Source organism: Barbus barbus (assembly GCF_936440315.1).
Source record: "Barbus barbus genome assembly, chromosome: 20".
In the NCBI taxonomy this organism is placed as follows: Eukaryota; Metazoa; Chordata; class Actinopteri; order Cypriniformes; family Cyprinidae; genus Barbus; species Barbus barbus.
The window spans coordinates 17405785-17425406 of NC_136748.1; the positions used below are offsets into that span (position 1 = coordinate 17405785).

Consider the following 19622-nt stretch of genomic DNA (forward strand, 5'->3'; position numbering starts at 1 on the left):
TACATTTAGTTATGCGTTTGCTCAGCTGCGTGCATACAAAGAAAAGAGGGGAAAAGAACCCCAGTGCATAACAATGCACAGAATAAATATCAAAAGACAAAAGATTCTCTCATTCTTACCTAATTCAAAGTAGCAATGAAACGGAAGTAGCAACAGATCTTTTCTTCTGTATTGTGGCATATATCCGAGTGTAATGGATTACTGCAAGAGAAAAAATAAGGACAAGGACTTTGTTATATACATTGGCTTTTGACTGGATTTTGAGATATTGGTATGGAGAAAAGTTTTAAACAGAGACTGAATAATTGGAAAAGTCCTGTATACTTCAACAGAGTCTGTTGTTAGTAATTATGACATTTTCATAAAAATAAAATAGAAAAAAGAAATGCATGGGTACTTAATTTACAGTAAGAACAATAACATTTCAAATTGTAGAAAATCTTGTGAATTTTCATTTCATGTCAACTTTAAGTATTTACATTTAAATTTCCCTTTTTTTTCGGTGCTGATTTTTGTGGGATATTTGCAAAATCCTGTGAAATGGGTTTTAAAATGGTGGCATATATTAACTGGTGGTGACAAAGCCACACTGTTTGTAGGTCAAAGGATAATTGAATTTTAAAAAATTATTAAACACACAAACATGCAAATGGTAGCAGACATGTCTGACAAAAATAACAGTTGATTCTGCAAAAATATGTGAAGAGTTAATTTGCAAAAACAGATACAATAACTTTTTTCTTTTCCAAAATCACGTTTTTTCATTGTGCATTCCAGTTAATCTCCATCAAACTGCAGTCGGGTTATATTATCTGTTTTTGCAAAAAAAACTCTTCATGTGTAGTTTCTGATTCAGATTAGCCTTTCTTTTTGGATGTGATTAGGATGAGATTTATTGTTGTTAATCAGTGAGATTTGACCTGAGGACTGACCTGTGCTTGAACTGTACCATAATGACCTATAAAAAGACACTCTGGCAGTTTTCTTTGACAGGGTGTGAATATACAGTAGAAGATATTACACTAAATTACACAGAAGACATGTCCTGTTTGACCTTCCACATCATTCCATCCTGTCATTCCATTCACTTTTACGTTTACATCTGTTTCTGTGGCAACGGCACATCTTAGTTCCAAGCACCTGCTCGGAAGCACAACCATATGCTTATCCAATCACCTCAAACAAAGCAGATAATTGCTCTCGTTTAAAGTGGAATCCCAGCAGCCACTGCTGTGTTAAATCGCCAACTCTCTGTCAGATCTCATTGTTTTACACCAGACTGTGTGTATTTATAGGGGAACTGAGGGGTTTATTTCTAAACAACATTTAAAAAAAAAATCTTAGTGGTTGTTGCCTATGCATAAGTTGTCACCACGATGCTAGCATAAGTATTTTTAACCCATTGTAAAGTGGTTGCATACTGGCCCATGTAAATATAGCCCACCCCGAACTGTTGCATTTTCCTATTTAACCAGTTGGGCTACATTTTCACTTTCCACAGTTATAAAGTAAAGTAAAGAGTAAAATAAAATAAATAATATAAGAAATATAAATTATAAAATAAAAATAATAAAATACAAAAAAAAAAAAAATTCATGGTTTTATTTTTAAACAATATTTATTCAAAAAATAAAAAAATAAAATAAAAAAAGTATTATATATTTCATATATATGTGACCCTGGACTGCAAAACCAGTCTTAAAGCCCTATTCGCACGGGATTAGTATTACCTGGTGGTGACCTCCAGTCATTTGTAATAATTGCAGAGGTTGTCTGTGATCTTAATCCCGTGCGAATCGGCCATGTCTGTAATTTGTAAAGTAAAAATTCACCCGCAAATGACCTACCATATTTCGCCAAACACCTGTGATAACACGAGGTCCTGTGATAATTTTAGTCCCGTGTGAATCGGCATCTCTGTGATTTGGCCAGCATTTGGCGGATTGTATATCATTTTTTCAAAGTTTTTGTTTGCTGTGCGCCTTTTTATCCATCTTTAGCGAAGAATGGAGCTGCGATGGAGTGTTTGATATATTTTGGGTGCTGTCATATCGCTACACCATACAATTTGCAGAAAGAGAAAGCTGAAAAGGTTTAATGTATTACAAATAAATCAAGCATAAAGCTTGAGATATTATTTTAACCTGGTGAAATGTAAATGACACGGGGCACAAAACTATATTAGTTTCTTTTTTTCTTTTTTTTTAAATCCATCTAATTGGACCATAGAACGGGACTCTCAAAGCCTTGACATCCGGGTATCCGGGACATAAGTCAGTAATTTCGAGTAAAATCACAGGCTTCGCTTATCCCGTGCGAATGCACCACATGAAATTCAGATGTGGGGGGGGGGGGGGTAATTTCAAAATCACACATGGTCCCCAGATAATACTAATCCCCTGCGAATAGGGCTTTAAATTGCACGGGTATGTTTGGAGCAATAGCCAACAATACATTGTAGGGGTCAAAATTATTTATTTTTCTTTTATGCCAAAAATCATTAGGATATTAAGTAAAGATCATGTTCCAAAATATTTAGCTAATTTCCTACCATAAATATATCAAAACAACCTCAGACTCCATATTTTCAAATAGTTGCATCATATCCAAATATTATTATATCCTAACAAACCATACATCAATGGAAATCTTATTTATTCAGCTTTCAGATTATGTATAAATCAATTTGGTTTTTTTTATTTACCCTTATGACTGCGGTTTTGTGGTCCAGGGTCAAATATGTAACACACACATATTTATAAAATGCTGTATAATATACATAATTAAATGTTAATCTTAAATTGACAAGCAATAGTATGAAAATGAGTAATAATGATTCTTGCCCTAACAATACTGATGGTTTACCTCTTACTTTGCTCTGAACCTGTTAGGTTTTAATGGACCACTGGAAATGAATGCATTCAAATAAATCCCTTTGTGAGCCTAAATGTTTGTGTGTGTGTTGATTTCTCATGAGGGAAGTGACACACCTGTTTAAATTAACGAGAAGTGAGCCATCGGTGTCACACACACATACCTCCCACAAAATTCTTCATGTCATATCCTCTCTCTCGCATACCTGACTCCAGTAAGTACATACTTTCATGCTTCAGATGGGCTAACTCTGAATCCGTTTAGCCAATACAAACAGATCTGAGCTTGGATATGAGCCCTTATTTGTTTTGGTTTTATTTGTGCTGAACTTCATGGCTGAGTGAGTTGTGTATTGGCTAAAGTGAATCTGTTGGTGGTCTGGGATTCAGTGTTTATCTTTAGGGATGTTACATCAGTAAATCTGGTTCTCTTGCCACCGATCCTTAGTGGCCGCCCTAATCCTTTAATTAGACTACGATCTACATGTTCCAGGCATCAGTATGAGTGTGCGCTTGTGTGTATGTAATCTTGTTCTTAGGTCTTGTACGGGTTGCTGGCTGTATGTTAGCGGTGTGTAGTGTCACTGTTTGAGGAAGTGTTTCATTGAGAGGTGTGAAGGACCTGAATCAGCCCTGGAGGGAGTGGGTTAGGTGAACTCCCCTCATGTGTGTTTGTAGATCTCTGAATTCTGGATTAAAATCCTCAGTGGGTGGAAACACTTGCATTTTTAGTAAATGTTCTCATTTCTCTCTCTCTCTTCCCTTTAGGAAACTGCTGTGTTTGAAAAGGAGAAGGACATTATATCTATAGTAAGAGATCTTCTCTTTTCACTCTTACTTTCTACATGTCTTTTGATTCTTTAAATTACATTAATATAGTCATATATTATTATTATACTGTATTAGATTATAATATTGTATTATATTTTCAAGTCATATGCATATTGCAGTTATGATGTTCAAATGAATATATTAATACATTTCAGTGACAGAAATTACACACAAATACAAACTTTCTGAGGTAGGCCTAACCGATATGCTGTCGATTACCACAGAAAGTCATTTTTACTTGCAATAATAGTTTAGTAGTGTAATAAACTTATAAAGTTGTAAGGAAATGTGCAGCTTGTATTTTTGTTACAGTACTTTATTAAATATTAAAAGTGTAAGTTTTCTGAATCATCCTTTCATCATTGGGACCGCAGGGTATACTTTAACATTATCCCAGGATAATACTTAATAGACTTCCAGTACTGTAATTGCTGTAAATGTAATTTTTACTTGTAGTTAAATATGTATTTACTGTGGTAAACAAGAGTCACAGATGGTGTTGATAGAGTTGAACTTGTATTGATCTTGGGACATTCTTTTAATATTATATTATGCTATTCATGATATTAATATTATATTATGTAAATGTATTATATTTACACTTAAATTTGCCTTTCAAAAGTTTGTGGTCAGTGGGACGTTTTAAAATGTTTTTGAGAAAAATGTTATATGCTCACCAAGGAAGCGGTGATAATACAGTGATTTTTGTCAGGATTCTTTCATGAAAATAAAATTCAAATTGAACAGGTTTTGAAATAAAAATCTTTTTTAACATTATAAATGTCTGTCACTCTTGATCAGTTTTCTTCCAAATAACATCTTACCGACACCAAACAGTTAAGTGGGAGTGTAGCCTACATAATCCTCCATATTCCAATAAAATATGTGATTATATTCATTAGTTCAGAAGAGATTACCAATCTTTTTCTTTTTCTTTTTGTCTCTTTCTCTAGTGTCGTCAGTTGGTAGCAGTGTGTGATGAGATTTTGACCGTTACTCCGTTGCCTCTTCTTACCCATACTGCCCAGCTGGAGAGTGTTGACCTGGTCCCAGCCTCACCAGGAGATCAAGTGGTAATGCATCTTATCATTTATAATTTGATTTCTTTACAGTAATTCATTCTTTTTCTATTTCATCCCCTCTCCTTGTTCTCCAATTGCGTTTCCTATTTTTCTGTGGCTTTCAGCAGCACTGTAAAAAATTGGCTTTGAAACAATTTTCAGTCAGATATTTCACAATTAATTACAAGGAAAAGTCTATAGTGAAGCATTGAATTAAACATGAAACTGTTAAGTTGAAAGACAGAAATATTATTTTCTTGTAAAATGTACTTCAGTGATCTTGTTTTAATGCATGCTTGTTTTAATTTTCTGTATTCAATATTTATTTGGATACTTTACTGATGTTAAATTTACACTCTAGTTTTGTGAATGATAAATAACTAATCATGCTTAGAGGTACAGATGGAGTTTCAACATCATCTTTCTCCCTCTCTGTCTCTTTTTATCTCCTTCTTTAAACACAGCTCAAATAATTTCTACTCAGACAGTCCTTTCACTTTGTATTGTATTCAGCTAATATGTTGCTAAGGGTGAAGCTATTTAAAGAGAGTTTAATTATGTAAAGCTCTTCCTTTCTGTACCTTAGACACAAACACATGGCAGCTCCACAAAAGAGAAGTTCTTCTGTAAGGTGTCTGTGGACTGATAAAATATTCAATTAAAAATTGTATGATTGGTTTAAATTTGCCCTGGTTTGTTTAAGAACAGTCATGCTCTGAATGCTCACATAGCCTTTTTAAAATTATTTTTGACATATTTGAAATGAATTTGGGGGGTTTATATTTTGTGTGTCTTAAAATCAGACCCAAAACACACAATGCAACATGAATGATTACACTGGCAGTCATCCACAAACCATACAAGAGAATCAAATAGCAGGCAAAGGAATGTCTGTCAAAATATAAAAAATACTTGTGATTCTTGCCAAGTGAGACCTGCCTCTCCTGTTTTCTGGAGAGAGGTTGTGGGAAAACTCATTAGGTTTATATTTTGACATAATGAGCTGGCATGCTTTGGAGAAAACAAGATTCAGAGAATATAATAATTGGACATGATTGATTATTATTGATCTGACAGATACTAATGCATCCAGTTAGCCTGAGGTTGGACCATACTGGTTTATTGTCTCTTAAGCAGGAGGTCTCTGTGCTTACAGCACATTTCCAGCACAATCAATACTATTTAGATCCAACTTGAGCTGACATCTGATACTACAGTCGATTCATTGACCAGTGCCGGTCTGAACATGCTCTCTCAGTTCTCCTTTTGTATTTCTTGCCATAATGCTGGAAGGAGGGCTGAATATTAAAGCAAACCAGCGGGGTTCATGGACCAATTACCAGCCCGGATTCTCATCTCACTTACAGGAGCCAATATCAAATCCAATGAATTCTAGTTTAGCTGAGGTTTAAGATATTCGTGGCTTGATATGCACATTATTTCTTTCACATAGGGAATTGAGATCACCACCACAGGATCCAGAAATCATTTTGTCACTGGAACAGCAGCAGAGGTAGGACAGGTTGATGGCACCCCAGTGCTTCAGTATATTTTACCAAGATTGAAAAGCATCATTTTGTTTTCTTAATGTATTTAATTAGGGAGGGAAATTAGTGTTTTTTTTCCTGGCATAAATAGATGTAAATCATTCCCTAAATTGTCTGCTGGGAAATATGTGAGGGTGTGTTTGTAGTGAATGAACACGTAAATGAATTGGCTCATAACCAAGTGAGCGAAAGATTAACTTCCTATTAGGCAAAAAGTGGGCTAGTTTAGGTTTCTGGACTCGCTTAAAACTAGAATCGTGGGTTTGAATTGTTTGCACATTTTTTTGCTCATTTTTCTTTTCTATTATGACTCGTGAGAATGAGATAAAATGATGCTTCCACGTAAACTGCTTTCTTTAAGGTCAGAAATAGGGGAAGAGGGAGTTGTGATGTCATATCCTTTAGATTCATCTAAAAAAAGTTTAATAAAAGACCCACATTTAGTCAAACACACACACACACACAAACACTAATGCACACAAAAACAAAAATATTTGAACATATGTTACCATTCAAAAGTTTGGGGGGGGGGGGTGTCTTATACTCACCAGAGCTGCAATTATTTGTTCAAAAATACAGAAAAAAACATTAATATTTTTAAATGATATTACAATTTAAAATAACTGTTTTCTTTGTTAATATATTGTAAAATGCAATTTATTAATGTGAACTTTCCAGTCTTCAGTGTCACATGATCCTTCAGAAATCATTATAATACTGATTTGGTGCTCAAGAAACGTTTATTACTTTAATATCAATGCAACATTCTCAATGTTGAAACCGGTTTTACTGCATAATATTTTTGTGGAAGGATTCTTTCATTCAAAAGAACCACATTTACTTTACTTGGAAATATTTTGTAATATTATAATAGTCTTTACTGTCAGTCTTTACTTTTGACCAATATAATATATCTTTGCAGAATAAAGTATTATTTTATTATTTTTAAATATTTCTGACCCTGAAGTTTTGAATGGTAGTGTATAATAATCATCCAATCTTAAAGATGTTGATGTTGCATTCAAAATCCACTTGGTTTAAAAAGGGGCATATGCCAGTTTGAATGGGCATGAGGTTTCTGCTTATGCTGCTTCCTCCCATTGCAATCTTTCCTTTGGAATTTTTGGTAGAAGTGTTTTTGGTGCTCTTATACTCACTAGTGTGTCTTAGAACACTGTGTTGTACATGACCATAAATCCTGTCTTACAGTCTCCTACAGAGATCTGTGAGAAGATTTTAGCAGGAGATGAAGTCATTCAGGTCAACGGACAGATAGTGGTAAGTGAAAACAGCTCAATGCTAATGATGTTTAACTGTACTAATAGTGATATACTGGTGTTATTAAGACTGCTGTAAGGAAGGAAATTACCCAGGGTTCTAATGGGAGGGGCTGAACCCCGGATTGGCACAGTAAGACTCTTCCGTCCTTTTGATTTAAATCTCACTGGATTTGAGCAGATGTCTTTTGTCCGCTAATTTAGATCATCAATAGTTTGTGGCCCAGTGTCCTATAATTACTGATAGGCACAGAAGAAAAACAATAGTTATTTCAGATAAAGAGAAAGAGATTAAAAAGGCATTTTAAATGAAATTATTATTATTTTTTTAAATCTAGCAGTTTTATGAAAGTTTTATAACTCTAAAGGCCATTGTACACTGAGTCCGAAATTTTCGCATGCGTTTTTCCGTTTTTTTCATATTCCTCATCCTCTCCTATCAAAATGCATGCTATTGATGCGAAAACTCAGAAAATCGAACCTGATCTGATTTTTTTTTGACAGACGAAGGTTTCGGAGGCAGTGTGCAAACATGATTGACACAACATGAGGCCGTATTTATTCGTTATTATTTATTATTAGACTCAGTGTGCAATGATCTGAAGATAGGAGTAGCAGCAAGCATTAGGTGCAAAATAAACACTATTTTGGATGCAAATATACATTTATTTCATGCAATGTAAACGATACATCCTATTTCAGGTTGGCTGGAGCCGGGCAAACCTTGTTCAAAAACTGGAGGAAAATCCAAATGGAGTCACTCTGGTTTTGAGGAGGCTTCCAGGGTTCCTGAAACGCAAAGAGAGCCGAGCCAAGTCTGAGGTACTAGAGGCTCATCCTTTTCTTATTCTTAATCACCCCTTTGATGAAAGAGTGAGCATATACATTCATGTAGTAATAATTACAAAAAATATCAGATTTCTAACGAAATGTAGACGTGCCTTGAATCTGTTCTGTAAAAACTTTCTCGTGGTGTTTTTTTTGTATTGCAGTCTGATTAAAAAATACGATTTTTGCTGTCCGCCTGATTGAACAAAGCCAAAGTGTTTCGACAGTGTTAATAACCAGATTGAAATGAACACATGAGTCTCATATGAGGTGCTGCAAGCGTTTTTCAGTGTTGGTTCTTTTAGCGGTTGCTTTGCAACAGATTTATTGACGTCACATGTTCACACGCCACATGTGGTTGTGCTTGTTCGATAAGCAACGCACACATTTCCTCTTTGTGACACTGAAATGATTACATATTCTCTCACACAAACAGACTCAGACATGCACACTAATATAAACATTTTCAAACGAAAGAGACAATCTAATTTTCATTTGAACTTGTTGTGCATTAAGAGCATCGTCATGACAACAGCGACTTCCTTCCCTCCAGTCTCCTGTGACTGCAAACACTCAGTAGGACAGTGTGTGATGTAGCAGTCATGTGGCTTTTAAAATGATTGGGTCTGTTGGTGACCCTGAGGGACTGATCCACGGGGATGTGACAAACACTCATTTTTGAGCTGTCGAGCACATCCCGTGCTGCTTTAGTATCATTAATATATTATTAAAGTTTTTAATGTTGCATTGGGTACTAGCCCAAAGCATTTCTTAATAAACCCAAACACTGGCACTAGCACACAGTCTTACTGGAAAAAGACACATAAAGCTACTTAAACATGCCACAAACTTACCACGATCATTCACAAGACATGAAAATGTGAACATAAACTCATTTTCACACACCTAAAATGTGTTGCCACAAAAAAACACACTTGCCACATGAGTCACTCTCTGCGGTGACATTGGGTTTTTCCAAGCATCTCTTCAATCTCATCAATTCCTTACTTTCAGAAAGAGGAGGAAGAGGAAGAAGACGAAGAGAAAAACAGACATTCTCTTTTGGGCAGGGTGGCAGCTTCGGTTCGCTCTCTGTCTTTCAGGTGAGTTCGGCTCTGCTGAATATCCTCAGATGCTCCTATAAACACTATATTGCTTTTTCTGATGCTAAATTTGTATGATTTTCAGGCTCTGTAGCGGCATTTCTCGCTCATTTCATGTTTGTTGTTAAAACATTGAGGGGAAGAAATTATAGTAGTTAGAGGCTTTACAATATGGTAGGATATTCAGTAATAGGATAGCTTTGTCTGCCTTTCTGAGATAAACCATAATGCTTAGCCGTGTTTCTGTGCTTTCCATAATTTCACTTTTTTAAAGTAAACTTACTGCGTGTAAGAAGTGAAAATCTCCATTTCTCTGCTTGTGTGTTTCATAAACTAAATTCTTGTTTCATAACTGTTTTCTGTGAGCTACAGTGAGGACATGCGAGCGATCCGCTATCTCAGGTCTGTGTGTGTGTGTATAGCATGGTTGAACTGGATTTGAATGTGAACTATTAGTATGTGTATGTTTGGGTCAGTTTTCATAGCATTAAAGCCGCTTCTGTATATGTTGCGCTGCAAAGGGCCACTTTGCCGACTGTGTTTTTCAATTTATTTTTTAGTTTTGCAGTATATGCTTTCATACAGTGTAAATGTGTGTGTTTATGTATCACAGATCAGAGGGCACACATCATTTCAGACGGGAGAAATCAGCGCTTTCTAGTGAACAAAGCTCTAATGAACATCAGGCAAGCACCTTAATGCCAGGGGCAGGTAAGAGTCTCAGCAGATTTAACAGAAAATATCGAAGACACTCAATACTTGGTTGGGCCTCCTTTTGCATGAATTACTGCATCAATGCGGCGTGTCATGGAGGAAATCAGCCTGTGGCACTGCTCAGGTGTAATGGAAGCTCAGGTTGCTTTGATAGCGGCCTTCAGGTCATCTGCATTGTTGGGTCTGGTGTCTCTCATCTTCCTCTTGACAATGCCCCATAGATTCTCTATGGGGTTTAGGTCAGACGAGTTTGCTGGCCAATCAAGCACAGTAACACCATGGTCATTGAACCAGCTTTTGGTACCTTTGGCAGTGTGGAACACAGTGGACCAACACCAGCAGATGACATGGCAGCCCAAATCATCACTGACTGTGGAAACTTCACACTGGACTTCAAGCAACATGGATTCTGTGCCTCTCCACTCTTCCTCCAGACTCTGGGACCTTGATTTCCAAATGAAATGCAAAATTTACTTGCATCTGAAAAGAAGACTTTGGACCACTGAGCAACAGTCCAGTTCTTTTTCTCCACAGCCCAGGTAAGATGCTTCTGACGTTGTCTCTGGTTCAGAAGTGGCTTGGTAGCCCTTTTCCTGAAGACGTCTGAGCGTGGAGACTCTTGATGCACTGACTCCAGCTTCAGTCCACTCCTTGTGAAGCTCTCGCAAGTGTTTGAATCAGCTTTGCTTGACAGTATTCTCAAGCTTGCGGTCATCCCTGCTGCTTGTGCACCTTTTCCTACCCAAATTCTTCCTTCCAGTCAACTTTGCATTCAATATGCTTTGATACAGCACTCTGTAAACAGCCACACCTTTCAGTAATGACCCTCTGTGACTTACCCTCTTTGTGGAGGGCGTCAATGTTCATCTTCTGGATAATTGCCAAGTCAGCAGTCTTCCCCATTATTGTGGTTTCAAAGAACAAGAGATACCCGGAATTTATACTGTAGGGATGGTCGTTTAATGAAACTCAAATGTAAATATTATAATATTTTGAGATACTGATTTTTGACTTTCATGAGCTGTAAGCTCTAATCATCAAAATTAAAAAAAAAAACTTTTGAAATGTTTTACTTTACATGTAATGAATCTAAAAATATATGAAAGTTTCACTTTTTGAAATGTTATAAGAAAAAATTAACTTTTTCACAATATTCAATTTTTTTTAGATGTACCTGTATATATTTTCCCAATAATGTTCTGAAGAAAGAAGAAATATTGTTCATTAGTCAACAACATGGCTTTACAGCTAAAGTCTAAAAAGTTAGCTAGTCTTTTTATTGGCCATAGTTTTTTTTAGTATTCTTTGTTGCTGAGCATATGGATTTGTTGTTTAGCTTATGGACATTTACAGCTCTGATTTCTTATAGGCTCTCTAAAAATGTTTCAATCGGTCTTCACTTTTGTAGATTCTCTGCGTGCAAGTCGAAACAGTTTGGAAATTGGTTCTTCTGCAAAAAGGAGTCCGTCCCCACAAAGCTCAGAGCTCAACCGAGCCAGCACTAGCTCCTGTCCTGACATGGCAGGACTAAGAGTAAGAACAAAAACATTTTTATTACATTTATAAGCAATAATTTCTTATGACGTACAACTCAGTAAACTTTGCACTTTTTCGTAGTCAAAAAGCAAGGTCCGTTTTGGAGAGATAGTATAATGATTTGCCACACTTGTGCCCTTGAGCATGATAAAATTGAGTGTGACATGAGTCATTGAGAAGCATCTGTTGGGGCATCTCACAATAAAGTGTTTCTAATGTGGCAAATTTGATGAAATCAGCAGAAGGTCTTCTTTAAACCCTGTGATCTCAAAGTAATTATGCGTTTCTTTTTACCGCAGGAGGAAAAGGAGAACAAAAAGAGTTCTACTAAAGGTCAGGCATGGATTTGTTCATTCACTACTTTTTCTAGGACATCTTATTTCATCTACTGAAAAATAATGACACTACCCTGACTCGTATGAACACTTTAGGAACACGGACAGCGCTGAGCCGTAGGAGAGTGTCCTGTCGTGAACTTGGCCGCCCAGACTGTGACGGGTGGCTATGGAAGAAGAGAAAAGAAGCAAATGTCTTCATGACTCAGAAATGGCAGAGATTTTGGTTCGTCCTGAAAGGTCCTACACTGTATTGGTATACCAGCCAGCAGGTTAGTACAAGTTTACTTGCAAAGAGGTACAAAGTAGATGCAAATATACATGTTTATAAAGTGTAACAAATGACAAGTATCATAAGTATTGGTAACATATTGAACAGATGATATTACCGTTTTTTTATTTATTTACTGGAAATTTAATTGTGTGTTATTTTCTCCTATTTTTACATTTAGAAGACCTTTTTCATAATCTAGTGCTTATAGTTAATCTTTAAGAATTTTCTTTCTGTAAGAAATATATTAAAAAACAATAACTGCAAAATATAATCTCTAACTAATTTTAAAATGAATATTTATTCCTAATATTGTGCATGATAATGTTGTGATGCCTAAATTTACTTTTTGCATTTAAAATGACTAACTTTCAATATTTTCAAGAGTTTTGTTTTTAAAGGGATAGTCCACCCCAAAATTCAAATTATGTCCATTCTAACCATTCCATAGTTTTTTTGTCCACACAATGGAAGTCAATGGAAAACTGTATGTTTACCAGCGCTCTTCCAAATATTAAATTTCATGTTCCCCAGAAAAAAGAAAATCATACAGGTTTGGAACAATATGATGGTGAGTGAATTATATGATGTTTTATTAACAAAGTTCGGGAGGAGCACATCAGATACTTAGCCTAATTAACACAAGAGGAACGCACTCAAGTTAATCAACACACAGGTATAAATACAGCTGATTTACCTCTATCCATTAACGGTTAAACAGCATCCCTCCACCACCCCTTCTCCACTCTTGAGTTCTTACAACACTTATACGGGGGGGTACCCTGGGTTCGGGCCATTCCCGAGCTTGGAGCCCTTCCCCAGAACAGCACGCCAACTACGCATTACTATACTCCAGCTAATTATATGTAAGTGTGAACTCGTGAAAGAAAAGATGACAGAATGTTTATTTTGGGGTGGACTGTTCCTTTAACTCACTGAGACAAAATAGTGTTGAATTTTAATATCGGCCATTTGTCCATAACATGAGAGTAATTATCAACTTATCATTATCAGCCAGAATTATAATATCTGTGTATCTCTGTCTCTTAACAACATCTGGTCAAGTAGATGAATTTAAAATAATTATTGAACCCATATATTTGTGCAGGAGGAGAAGGCGGAGGGCTTAATCAAGATTGGCAGCTACAGTATAGAGAGCGCAGGAGAACACAAGAGGAAGTAGTGAGTTTCTCCTGCACTACACGCTGGATTTGGTTACCCATTCATTATTTTCAGCTAAGTCAAATTTGAAGGGAAGAACATCTGTTGACTGAAAGACATTAAACCCCATTCAGTGTGATTGTTTGTGTTCACACTGTCATAAAGAAACATAAGTCGTCGGTCTCCTCGGTCTCTGTGTTTGTGGTTGGCTGTGAGAGTATCAGACGCAGGAGGGCAGTTAGACGGAGATGTGCGAATAACAGAATTACACTTCACATTCTTCAGATCTTCCCCCGCAGTCCACAGACACTGAACAGCACAACCTGTCACCATGATGACAAATGCGTTTTTGTTTTCATTAAGCTGCTAAGGCCTCTGTCCTAAGATTAATGAGTATTATCAAACTGATCTCTTTCTCTCTCTTTCTCTTTATCTCCTAGTGTATTTCAAATGTGCCACCAGCGCTTCCAGAATTTCTTCTTCGCTGCTGATAATGTAACCGACATGAGCAAGTGAGTGTGGCTACATATAAACAAGCATTTTCTCTACCGCTGCATCCAAACGAAAGTCATTCATGACTTCATAGCTTAGAAAACATTTAGTAAAAATCATTGAGTAGTGAAATGTCACAATGATTAGATGTGCAAATGATTGTGCTTTGACCTTTAAATTTAAATAGATATGTTAGATGCTGTGACATTGTACTTTTAAAGGTGGAGTGTGTGATGTGAAGGTACTTTTTTAAAGGTTTAATCTGCATAGCCAACTATAAGCGATTGACAGGTTGACTTCACAAATAGTGTAAATACTGTGTGGGAGAGTTTAGAATAAATTGCATATACTGACAGCTGAGTTTATTTTTACACTATCTTTTGAATAATTACTGAGAATAAAATTTGTAAAATAAATATTTTGGTAGCAATCAAACAGCTTCATCTAATTATTTAAAAAGCTCCTTTAAAAAATGGTTAATAAATACAGGTATATCTGTGGGATAGTAGAATTTTTCATGAAAACAGAGTGAAAGGAAGAGGAGGATGTTTTGGCCATTCTCTTTTGCTGCCTCTAATGCAGTGGTTCTCAACCTTTTTGACTCCAAAGCCCTCTTGTGTCCAAAACAGTATTAAAAAAAAAAAATATATCTAAATTCAAAAATAAGATGTCTGTTTAATATTGTACACCTTTAATTTTAATCAAGATTAAGTTAATATGACTAAAAGCCCCGGTTTCACAGACAAGGCTTAAGCCTAGTCCTAGACTAAAATGTAAATTTGAGCTGTTTCAACTGAACAAAACTTGAACTGACTGATCTGAAAACATGTCAGTGCCTTTGTACTGCTTTAAGATGCACACCAGTAATGCTTTTTTCTAAGGCATGTTTATAAAAATTACTTAAATGTCCTAATTGAACTATGGCCTAATCCTGGTTTAGGCTAAGCCCTGTCTGAAACCGGGCCTAAATTGATAGGGATAGTTCACCCAAAAATTTAAATTCTGTCATTAATTAGACACCCTCATGTCATTCCAAACCCGTAAGACCTTTGTTTATCGTCAGAGAGCAAAGATATTTTTGATTAAATCTGAGAGCTTTCTGACTCTGCATAGACAGCAACGCAACTGACATGTTCAAGGCACAGAATGGTAGTAAGGTAGACATAGTTAAAATAGTCCATGTGACATCAGTGTTTCAACCGTAATTTTATGAAGCCACGAGAATGCGTTGTCCTTATTTTTGTTTTCTTTGCACACAAAAAGTATTCTTGCTTCATAAAATTTAGTTTGAACCACTGATGTCACATGGAAGATCTTATGGGTTTGGAACAACAGGGGGTAATTATGACAGAATTTCTGGGTGAACTAGACCTTTAAATCATTTTAAGACTTATTTGGGCTCCCTGGAAGCTTACTGAAGCCCCTCTAGTGTGATTGGCCAACTAGTTGAGAACCATTATTGTAATGGTTGGTAAAGGCTTGTAAGCTGTAAAGGCTTTTTATTTGTTATTTAAAAACATATTTTTGTGAAAAAAATTTTTTAGTGTTTGGTCAGATAATTCAACAGCCACTGCATGGTGCCTCTGCAGTAATTTGGAGTGGAGCATGTTATGTAATAGCACTACAAATTGGAGCTCTCTTTTACACTTCATGATTTGTCCCATGACCAGTGGAACTCAGGTGCTTGTTACCTCTAAAAATAGAGCTGATGATATGATTTCAGGAGAGAACCCTGGGCAGTTCTGTTAACTAGTATGTATCATTCCCCTACTCGTTTGACAAACGATAATATTAGACCAATATCAGGTGACTCTTCTAAAGTTTCATGCCATTTAGGTCCATTATTTTCAGGCACAATTGTCCAGATATTCTGTTGCCAGTTTGCACTAGTCAATCTTAGCCTCGTTATGAAAAGCTCTGAACTCTAGAATGAATCTTAATGGCTTTGACCTCTTGAGTAGCACTTGAGGAGCTGCAGTAAAGCAGTGAGTCAGCAGACGCTCAGAGTCAGACTTACAGAGCAACAGTGTCAGTCGGTTTGTGGCATTGGAGATTGTGTGAACGCCAAAGCGTTTAACCTCTTAAACACTCCCACCTCATATTTACCTGCCTATTATTGCTCTGTACTACAGCACACATACACATTCCATAGTTTTACACATTCAGGATTTCTCACAGGTCACCTCTGCCCCCTACTGGCCTTCACCTAATACAACACAATACAAATCACCTGAAGTGCAAATGGGATACTAAAACACTGACCTCTCTTTCTCTCTCTGTCTCAACAGATGGATTAATTGCTTAATCGCAGCCATTCAGAAACATAAGAAATGTGTTAAAAGTCAGCCAGACAGTGAAGAAGGTAGGAGAACAACACATTCACATTCAGTTATTTTTAAGTGAAGTGACATGTGGCCAAGTATGGTGACCCATACTAGGAATTCGTGCTCTGCATTTAACCCATCCAAGTGCACACACACAGCAGTGAACACACACACACCGTGAACACACACCCAGAGCAGATAAACATTAATAGCTGGCATCTTTACATTGCCATGTTAAAGCGGTTCTGTGACGGCTCCAAATTCTGTGAAAATATGCAATGCCAAATTAAATCTGCACTACAATATCAGTTTTGATTGATAAAATACTACATTTTTGTCAATCATCGGACATGTGTGAAAATCAGCAGTCAGCATATGAGTGTATGTTTTGTTTCATATGATTATGATTCCAACAGAAATATATTTATTACGCCTCTTTACTGTATTACTGGTAATGCATTTTTCATGGTAAATATGCTGTTTATGTACTACTTTATCAATGTAAAATGTTTCTGTTGTCAGAATGTTACAGTGAAACTGAATCTGAGGAGGAATCGTCACGTTCACCACTTTCTCATCGGAAGAAAGTCAATACAGTGAGGGAAAGCAGACACACATGCACAAACACTCATGTTATTCCAAACCAGTATGATTGTATTATTTTTAGTTTTATTCAAAAATACAGTAAAACTATAATTTTGTGAAATATTAAATTTTATAATTAAAATAATTGTAACTGGAGTAAGGGCTGCTGAAAATCCAGATTTGTCATTTAATTCTGTGTTGGCAAATCTGGATTTTCAGCAGCCCTTACTCCAGTCTTTAGTTTCACATGATCCTTCAGAAATCGCTTAAATAAGCTGATTTGGTGCTCAAGAAACATTTCTTAATAATATCAGTGTTGTAAATAGCTGTGCTGTTTAATATTTTTGTGACAACTGTGATACTTTTTCTATGTGACAATATAAATGTCCTCAATGTCCCTTTTGATCAATTTAATGGGTCCTTGCTGAATAAACATAAAAAAAAAAACGTTTCAAATGTAGTATAGAATATTGCCACTTCACCTTTATTTTGTGGAAAAGAGCTGCTTGGATCATCTGCAATAAATACAGAATTTTACAATAAACAGAATTATACATTTTTACATTATCCAAACTTGCAAATGGGGAAATTGACTGTACATTTCCTATAGAACATAGAATGTTTAACATAGTTTCTTCTTTATTTTGTCATAGAAAACTCAAACACAATCAAACACACTTCCTCGAACAAAGGGAAAGCAGAACAGGATGTCAGAGCCAATAACCATTTCACAAGCAGGGGGCAGTAAAATTGCAGGTAAAGGATCATTGTAAATTTGATCAGTCTCTTTATATCTTGTCTCTTTAAATCCTTATAGCCCTTTCAAAGCTAAAATGAGTTCTTTAATAAAAAACAATGCTTTCACTATACAAGCAAAATCTCTCTATGTCTCTCAGGAAAAGTAGATGAGATGGATGAAATGTTTCATAGCCTAAAGAAAGGAGGAGTGTCTCTGATTGGTCAGAATCAGCCGACGACTCACGACCAGCTACGTAAATCCTTCATCAAACGCAACAAAAACCCTGTTATCAATGAGAAGATACACACACTCCGTGCCCTCCAGAGCACATTTAAGGTAAGACATGCATTTGCACACACTTACAACTCGATATAAACTATTATTATTATTATTATTATTTCCTACTCATGTCAATCATGATAGATGGACAGTTTAAAGTATAGTACCAGTCAAAAGTTTGGGCAAATTAACATTAATTGTTAATGCTTTTAAAATAAGTCTCTTATGCTCACCAAGACTGCACCTATTTGATCAAAAATACAGTAAAACCCAGAATATTTTGAAATATTAGTACAATTTAAAAGAACTGTTGTCTAGTTTAATATATTTTAAAATCTCATTGTCGCATTATCCTTCAGAAATAATTTTTATTCATGTTGAAATAGATGTGCTTCTTATTCTTTCTGTGGAAATTGTGCCAGTCTACCATACACATTTTGGGGAAAGTAAGTTGGAAAGAAAAGAAAAGAAAATAAACCAATGCTTTTATTATTATTAAGACTACATTAAATTTTTCAGAAATGACAGTAAAGACATTTAAAATGTTACAAAAGAATTCTATTTAAAATAAATTCTGTTCTGAATGATCCCAATAAAAAAAATCCAAAAAAACGTTTTCAACATTGTTAATAATAAGAACCATTATTAATAATTGAGCACCAAATCAGCATATTAGAATGATTTCTGAAGGATCATGTGATTAAATTGTAATACAGTTTCAGAATATTACTGTTTTTACTGTAGTTTTGATCAAATAAATGCAGCCTTTCTGAACATTAGAGACCTCTATCAAAAACATTAAAACTTTTGACTGGTAGTGTATTGAAGCCAGGTAGAGTAGGTCATGCACACAGCGATCTCTTCATTTCTCATTGGATGCTGGTGTTTTCTAGGCGAAGGAAGCAGAGCTTCACCTGATTAACAAGATCCTGGAGGACTCGGAGTTCTCACCGCAGAAGTTCCGTCAGTGGAAGAAGTTAAATGAAGAGCTGCTGCAGGACATTGAGAAACAGTACAAACAGACAGACTCGCCAAGCATAGACACAGTGTCCAAGGCCAAAGACGAAGCAAGCACACTGAATCTGAGTGATGGAGAACAGTTGGTAGATGCAGAGACACCTGATGACAAAGGCTCCACTTCTACAGAGGCACAGGTGCCGATGCAAACACATACCACAGGCACAGACCAAACTACAGAGAACTATTTTTACATATGACAACCGTTTCCTTCCTGTACTCAGTTAAAGCATAACAAAACAAGAAATGAAAGTGCAACACTGGGATAAATATTTGGATCTGACTTGCAGCCATCTGGGACAGAGCACTGACTGTTTTACCAGAAGTAAGATCTATCATGTGGAGCTTTTCAAAACTACTTCATACTTCTGCCGTTCAGTCACTAAAAACTATCACTGAATTTATGATGAACTGCCTGATGCTGGCAAAAGAACAAATCTAACTTTAGGCACTTGCTAAAGGATGTTGATTATATACTGATGTATGTCATTGAAAAATATATATATATTTTAGATTAATTATATTAATATGATGCACATTTGTTTTTACGTCAGGTATGTGTGTAAGGTTTCCCTAAATATGTCAGAAATATTTTATGAATACTTCTGGTATGTTCAGACATGATAGACAAGAAAGTATTGCTTTTATA

General features: G+C 35.9%; 1 protein-coding gene across 1 annotated transcript in view; it reads left to right on the forward strand.

Annotated features, from left to right (window-relative positions):
* The window catches only part of LOC306886626 (connector enhancer of kinase suppressor of ras 1-like), a gene marked incomplete at its 3' end in the record, with an annotated part of 30036 nt that extends 10863 nt beyond the window's left edge, over window positions 1–19173 (forward strand). Inside the window, exons 5-21 of the mRNA XM_079443902.1 lie at window positions 3642–3683; window positions 4658–4777; window positions 6219–6278; window positions 7522–7590; window positions 8292–8411; window positions 9432–9520; window positions 10134–10231; window positions 11643–11767; window positions 12070–12103; window positions 12202–12377; window positions 13485–13558; window positions 13978–14049; window positions 16318–16391; window positions 16876–16949; window positions 17592–17694; window positions 17835–18013; window positions 18850–19173. Coding sequence (XP_079300028.1) covers window positions 3642–3683; window positions 4658–4777; window positions 6219–6278; window positions 7522–7590; window positions 8292–8411; window positions 9432–9520; window positions 10134–10231; window positions 11643–11767; window positions 12070–12103; window positions 12202–12377; window positions 13485–13558; window positions 13978–14049; window positions 16318–16391; window positions 16876–16949; window positions 17592–17694; window positions 17835–18013; window positions 18850–19173 — 1833 coding nt within the window. The remainder of the gene's footprint in view (window positions 1–3641; window positions 3684–4657; window positions 4778–6218; window positions 6279–7521; window positions 7591–8291; window positions 8412–9431; window positions 9521–10133; window positions 10232–11642; window positions 11768–12069; window positions 12104–12201; window positions 12378–13484; window positions 13559–13977; window positions 14050–16317; window positions 16392–16875; window positions 16950–17591; window positions 17695–17834; window positions 18014–18849) is intronic.
* Window positions 19174–19622: the final 449 nt, after the last annotated feature.